Genomic DNA, 7500 nt, shown 5'->3' with positions numbered 1-7500 from the left:
CTGGTATGAATAAGCCGCAATATTGTAGAGTTATTGACATTTAAACTTGTAATAGTATGCTAGCAAAGGTTCTTGGTCAAGTGGTTTGTAGACGACCGCCCCCAGAGACCACCCAGTGGATCATTAAGCTCCAAGTTCATCTGCCACAGATCACTGCTGCTGGGGGGACGTTATCTTACGCACTGTTACCATGGCTGTATCACATGACAGCATCTTAAAAGTGCCGTGTATGAGATAACTATGATCTCACTTTCTTCAGTACCAGAGAGCACAGTAACAACTACCACCACCCTCTACACACACACACACACACACACACACACACACACACACACACACAGACACACACACACACACACACATACACGTACACACACACACACACACACACACACACACACACAGACATACTGGTATTTATTACTTAGTGGGGCCACCTGTCAAAATAGGTGCTATATGGGAACCACTGTTTCCAGAGGTGCTACAGGTCTGAAAAAAATCAGGCTTGTTTGTTTAAAATTATCAAACTAACTGGTCACCTCAAATTAGTAATACACTCGCAAAAAGTTTCCTGACCTGAATTTACAGCCACATTTGGGGACCAGCAAAATAAACCAAGATATTGTGATGAGTGGGGACCTCATTTACATAAACACGCCTACTATGATAAAAAACAACACACACGGGGACCTCATACATGATGGGGACCAATCTCATTAGCATAAGGATACACACACACACACACAGTCAAGATTTTGGGAGAGGTGGGGACAAATCTGAACACACACACACACACACAGACACACACACACACACACATACACGTACACACACATAGACACACAAACACACACACATACACACAGACACGCACGCACACACACACGCACACACACACACACACACACAGACACACACACACACACATGCCTGCGTACAGCCCCAGTGCTTCCCTCAACTACGTAAGAGAGAGTACTACCTGGTGCCAGTGCGGAGCTGGACCCAGAGGTGGCGGAGTGTGTTTTTAGTTATTCCTTAGATATGTAAAAAGCAATATAGAAAATGGTGAATTACAGAACTGGTGAATTATTAACTGATGAGTCATCAAGCAGAGTTAGATGGAAAGGGCCCGTAGCTGGAAATGCACCTGACATGCAGGATGTGAATAGCTGACTTGAATGTTCTGTATGCTTTGCTAGGTTTGTTTGAGGAGATGATTGAGAAACAAAATGGAACTTGTCTAGTAATAATAGGAATTGCAGAGAAAGATTTACAAGCAACTCTGTTAGAATAAGACATTTTCTAGATTATTGTATGACATTTGTTAATTATTTATTTTAAATGAATTCTCTCTCTCTCTCTTTTTTTCCCCACTCTGAGATATTAATCATTGGGAAACTGTTCCCCCGACTAACCGGAACAATGGCTGCTTTCATTATGGTTACATTGTTCTTTTGAATAGAATGTTTTTTAGGATCCGAATGCTGATCATGAATTTGCATGTGAAACACTCTGTGTAGTGCTTTTATTTGGAGTTAGCGACAGTGCCAATTATTGTATCTTTCCCTTTCAATGGATTTAAAAACATTAATGTGTCTCTGATGTTGTGAATGTAATCTTCCGATGATCTCATTATCAGAATTAGCATTAACAATTTAGCATTGCTTTATGGTAATATACTTTTATATGTATTATTTACAAGGATGTCTACAATTCTAGGTTTAGATAGCGTGTTAGTTGTAACTTAAATGCCATTACTTCTGAGGTCATAGTCTCAGACATGCAAACGTTTACAAATGCCAAATCATATTGGGCATGCAGGCTACAGCTCTATTTAATACAATTCAGATCAGAGTAGGCCACATCATATCGTACTGAACCTGCAGCACCAAAGCCAGGGAGGCTGCTGGAAACAGACTGCTGATTCACTCCCTAACAGAGATTTAATGCTCTCAGGTTTTGCATGGCTTCATTTGATCTCAGCATATGATTGTTGTCGCTAGCTTTCACCATTCAGCTGATATATATGATGATGTATGGGTCTTTTGCAGGCAACCTATAAGCAGTGTTTTAATACCTTGTTTCATGCCATGTCACTTCTCATATTCTTTTTTTCTCTCAGAGAATTGTTGAATCAGGAAAGAGATTCACTAAATAATGCTGGTCTGGCACCTGGAGAGCTCTCACACACACACACACACACACACATACACACACACACAGTGTGAGAGAAAGAGAGAAAGAGAGAGGTACTGAGCCAGAGGTGCCAATGGCGGTGCTGTTTTTGGGGTTGCAGCTGACAGCTATGGTTCAGCACTGTGGCTGATAGTTTGAGTTGAACTGGCTAGTGGATGTGCTGCCCTGTCATGTGAGCGTGCCGTGGAGGCCAAGGGCAGAGGGCTGATGCAACACTGGGAAACTCAGCTGATGATGATGCCGGGTTTACATTGTTGGAGTCCAAGGCTAACAAAAACCTGTTGTGATGTTGTGTGTTGCATACACACAGGCAAAAATACATACACATACAATACGTAAACACATTCACACACACACACACACACACACACACACACACATACACACAGACACACACACACACACACACACACACACACACACACGCACACACACAAACGCATACGTCCACACAGGCACTCAATTGAAACCAGAATTGAAGTTATTGCTACTTGCAGTAGTTCTGATGCTGTTTCTCATTATACAGCCTGAAGCCAAATTTAGTGCTCAGTTCAATGGTTGCCTTGAGAACGGATGTGTCAGTGCGTGATGAATGTGCCACTGCTTTCCTTCAGGTGCAAATAGGGCCAGTGAGCAGGTGTGAGTGTGTGGGACATAAATGTCTGGGAATGGAACGGCTAACAGACTGACTCACTCACTGATCGACAGACTGATTGACATATAGATTTTGGTATGTGATAAATAGACTGCATTTCCTCAGTGCTTCTTCGGTGTGGGAGTTTTCAAGCACAAGCAGCTTAGAGGATAAATATGTGTAAAATAAACCAGTGAAGACGGAACTGCTTTAAACAGAGTGTTAAAGACTCTGTCTGATGCTGTGGGCATTGTGACTCCAGAACCCTTGGGCCTTCTTGCTAGATAGCGCTAGTGGGGGAGATGGTCAGTGTTGTGTTGGATAAAAGGGCCTGTTAAACTTTAACTTTAACTCTGTTCATGGCTGTTGGCTCGATTGCAGAGTGGGCCGTCTTCTCACGAACAGATGCAGCGCCGACAGTGGTCTGGCTCATGTTCTCTGGAGTCTCCTTGACCTCCTGCTCTCCAGCCTTTTTCCACTTGTTTGACCTCTCCCTCTTTTCTCCCTCCCTCCCTCCATCTCTCTCTCCCACATACAGTGCAGTGTCTGGAGATGACGACCAAGAGGAAGATCATCGGCCGGCTGGTGCCCTGCCGCTGCTTCCGAGGTGAAGAAGAGGTCATCTCCGTGCTGGACTACTCGCACTGCAGCCTACAGCAGGTGCCCAAGGAGATCTTCAGCTTTGAGCGCACGCTGGAGGAGCTCTACCTGGACGCCAACCAGATCGAGGAGTTGCCCAAGGTGAGTGCTGGCGTGGGTGGGCAGAAGGGCAGTCCCTCAGAAGGGGCCTCGAGTAGGGGCACACAGCCAAGCACGCAGCTGGCATCCCGGGACCGAAGTAGGACTCATATGGAGGGACACAAAACTGAGAGATCAGAGAAAAGAATTAGAATAGAACTTAATTGTTACATAATTACAATAGAACGTAATTGTTACATAATTAGAATAGAAGGTGATTGTTGCAGAATTAGAATAGAAGGTAATTGTTGCAGAATTGGAATATAATGTTATTGTTGCTGAATTGTCAGGGTCTAAATTAGAATATAATGTTATTTTTGATTTTTTGAACCTGGTAGTGCATCACACCACATAAATTTTAATAGGTGAGACAAACATGACGTATTACATTTGGATCAAGAGATTATCAAAAGTACATTTTTCAGGTTAAGAGATGAAGGTGGGTCAAAACACGGCCAATTAAAATGGAAGCAGGAAAAAAAAATAAACATAAGACATTTTTGTGTCCTCTTTGTCACCTTTACCTGTGCTTAGCAGCACAACTCTCCAACTTCACATGTCCACATGCTCTAGCTATCATCCTCTTGATGGTGAGCCCCCCTCAGGCAGTCAGCTCACAGGCCTCTCTGTTGTTTATCACATCTAGATTAGCAGTATATGCTTGTTGTATATATGTGTATATGTATGTATTATTAGAGATTGGGAGCTGTTGGGTTGGGGGTGGGGGAAGGGGGCTGTATGTGAGTGAATGTGTGTGTTGTATTGTACTGTACTGTAGTATCTTGTCCTTGTACCTTTGTCTTTGTCCAGTCCTATCGAGGACCCTCTCGAAAATGAGATGTCACATCTCAAGAGGCATTCCTCTTTAAATAAATAAATAATAATGACAAAAATAAAATGACAAAATGCAGTATATCATGGTATTATGGTTGTGATGCTGTACACAGTTGAGGAGTAGATATTATGTGTTCATTCTCTGGAGAGTCGCACAGGGTATGAGTTTCTCATGTTTGCTGTGAGGAACAGTAGCTGCTTCAGCACCATGGATAGCGCCCAGTGGGAGTTCACTCTCTGAGCCAGTGCTGGTCTATGCAGGCATCACAGGAAGCTGCAGCAGCAGAGGCACAGGCAAAGGGTTACGCAACCAAGGCGTTTTATCTTGCAGGGCTACATTTGAGAGAATTCACCATCAGGGAAGAAAAAAGAAAAGAAGTCTCTCTTAGTCTTCAGACACTGAAGTGGAGGTGGGGGGTTTTGATGGGCATGCTCATTTCAGGGTATTTCTGTGTAGACAGGTAGACATATGCCGCATTCTAGTTGTCTCGGAAAACGACTCGTGCTTGGGAATGATGTCACATCTGTGTAAAAACCCCAAGTAGGTTGCATTCCAGTTAGTCAACAGATAGAGGTTGGTTGGATGGTTGTATCTATGACTGATTTAATGAGACACAAATCAAACAGAACTGCTAATAAACAGAGTATATCTATGACTCTGATGTACTGTTATAGGCACAATTTTGAACTCGGGATACAGCTTCAGGGGGCGTTCCTTTTGCAACTTCCGGTTAGTAGCTCAGGAAAACAACTCGCCAACCGATTCAGGGAGACAAATGGAACGCGCCAATAGTTCCAGTCCTCTAGTTTCTTTATTCTACACTATTTCTACTTTTTGTTTTACTTTACTTCCTCTAGTTTCTTTACTTTACGCTATTTCACTGTATGTGTGCCGTGGGTATTGTGGGTAGGTTTAAATGAATGATGCAGAGTGTGAAAGAGCCTTGCTTCCTACGAAAAGGATACTGTACTTGTTCTGAAGAGTAAATCTCAGGGATTTCAGACTGCACTTACCATGACGCAAGAGAGGAAAGTGGTAGGGAGATGAGAAGAGAAGAGGTCTCCAGCTAGGATGGCGTCTGGATTCAGGAGCTTTTTGCCTGTAGCTCAATGTAGCTCAATGCATGACAGCGTTATGTAATAGGCATTCAAAACAGATAGAGAGAAAAGTGGCATTCATGAGAGATAAAGAGAGAGAATGAAGAAAAGAGAAAGATGGATGGACTGAGAAATGGAGAGAAAGAGAGTCATGAGATGGGAGGCATTCATAAGAGATAGAAAACAATGGAGGGACTAGTTTCTTTAAACACATAACCTGAGACTGAGACGGATGCCCACCCCCTCTCTCTGTCTCTCCCTCGCTCCCTCTCACATTCTCTCCCTCTCATTCTCTCTCTCTCTCTCTCTTTCTCTCTCTCTCCCTCTCTCTCTCTCTCTCTTCCTCCTCCATTACTGCCCATATCCAGCGGGCCCCTACTGCTCCTGAAGAATAATTGGCCTTTATAATGGGTCAGCGCTGAACTGCACTGAACTGACGTCCTCTCTGGACATCAATGTCTCTGTTTGCCTTAACGACGATCAGACGCCCGATCAAAGAGATGCGGTCACAAGCTCAGCGAAGGGGGGGGGGGGGGGGGGGGGGGGGAGCCGGATGCACACGGCGCTGTTTGTGTTTTGCCTCTCATGAGCGTCTGAAATATTTATCCATGTGGAGCGCTGGAATAGCGCAGGGATGGAGAAGAGAAGCCCAGCTGTTAACGACACGGCCAGAGAGCGGCAGACCGATCTGACTGACCTGTCTTGAATCTGGCACCAACTGGCTGCTGTAGGAAAGAAATGTGCTCTCATTTTTACGCAAAATAAACTCTATCGATATAAGCGATAATATCTCATACTATATCTTGTTTGAAAATATATTAAGATATATGTGTATCTAAAATATATTTATTAAGATAAGATATATTTAATATATATGTGTATCTTGTGTTGGTCAAGACCTGAGATGGCTCGAATATGGCCAAGGTCTGACCTTAATATAGCCCTGACACTGGGCCAAACCTGGTCCAGATGTGGCTCAGATTCATCTACTCCCCTCCCTGATGGTGTCGCATTAGTACCCATCTCTCTCATGAACATCTCCATCATCCGGCCTTGAACTAGAGATTTGGACTAGACCAGAGATGCATTCAAATTAGTCAGAAAGTGTTTATTTTTAATTTTTAAATGTTTAAATGTTTTTTGTGTAGTCATTCTAAATGCTTACTCCAGCACTCGTGTTTGCTTGTGGAAAACTATCTCCTTAGACCTTTTTTTTGTGTGTGTGTGTGTGTGTGTGTGTGTTTGCAAACATTGTGCAATGGATTCAAAGCATATGAAAAACTGTCTGAAAACATCTGTGAACTCCTGACTTTGTTTACTATTTCAAAGCCACCTCAGGCTAGACTCAGATCAGCTCTGCCCCGGCATCATCTGCTGTCTGGTGGAACCCCGGGCAACAACCAGCTGGCTCATGGGGGCATAGTAGAGCAGTGAAAAAAAGCATCCTCTGAATCCCGCTCACTTTATGTTCATAAACATATCTGTGCAGGATCTGGTGCCCATCTAAATTCAAGCTAGATCTGGACAAGCCCGATCAGTGAGTCCTCTTCTCTGTGGCAGCAGTAGCTGTCTCAGCAGAGTCCAGTCCCCCCCCCCCCCCCCACACACACACACACAAACAACACACACACACACACACACACAAAGCCCTCCGCCTGGATGTACGTTTGTGTGTATATCACACTCTCTGCCTTAGGAGATGATTAACGGTGCTGCGACTGCAAGACCAAATGGAATATGTTTAACTCAGTGCTAATTATCTCTGTCCCTCCAAGCCCTGGCAGGGGTCTATCCTCAAACGTTTTTATATGTGGCCAACAGCGAGAGTCAGCAGACGATTTAAATATATTTCACCTGCCAGCGTTGAGCTAGCCCTCAGGGAGGGGGGGGGCACCCCCCCCAACCCCTCCTCTACTCCTGGCCCTGCTCAGTGACACTGACTCAGGCTTTTGTCTTCCGCAGCAACTCTTCAACTGTCAAGCCCTCCGGAAACTCAGCAT

General features: G+C 44.2%; 1 protein-coding gene across 1 annotated transcript in view; it reads left to right on the top strand.

Moving 5' to 3' along the window:
• lrrc7 (leucine rich repeat containing 7) overlaps nt 1-7500 on the top strand; it is a 106238-nt gene that overhangs the window by 53729 nt on the left and 45009 nt on the right. The window contains exons 2-3 of the mRNA XM_076278078.1: nt 3369-3571; nt 7463-7500. The exon at nt 7463-7500 is cut by the window's right edge and continues 80 nt beyond it. Of these exons, the coding sequence (XP_076134193.1) occupies nt 3383-3571; nt 7463-7500 (227 nt within the window). The 5' untranslated portion in view covers nt 3369-3382. The remainder of the gene's footprint in view (nt 1-3368; nt 3572-7462) is intronic.

Source organism: Alosa pseudoharengus, unplaced genomic scaffold, assembly GCF_046254945.1.
Source record: "Alosa pseudoharengus isolate Yale_2024_CS ecotype anadromous, Long Island Sound unplaced genomic scaffold, YU_APseudo_1.1 YU_APseudo_1.1_scf_11, whole genome shotgun sequence".
NCBI classification, from domain to species: Eukaryota; Metazoa; Chordata; class Actinopteri; order Clupeiformes; family Clupeidae; genus Alosa; species Alosa pseudoharengus.
This window is presented reverse-complemented; position numbering and strand designations above follow the sequence as displayed.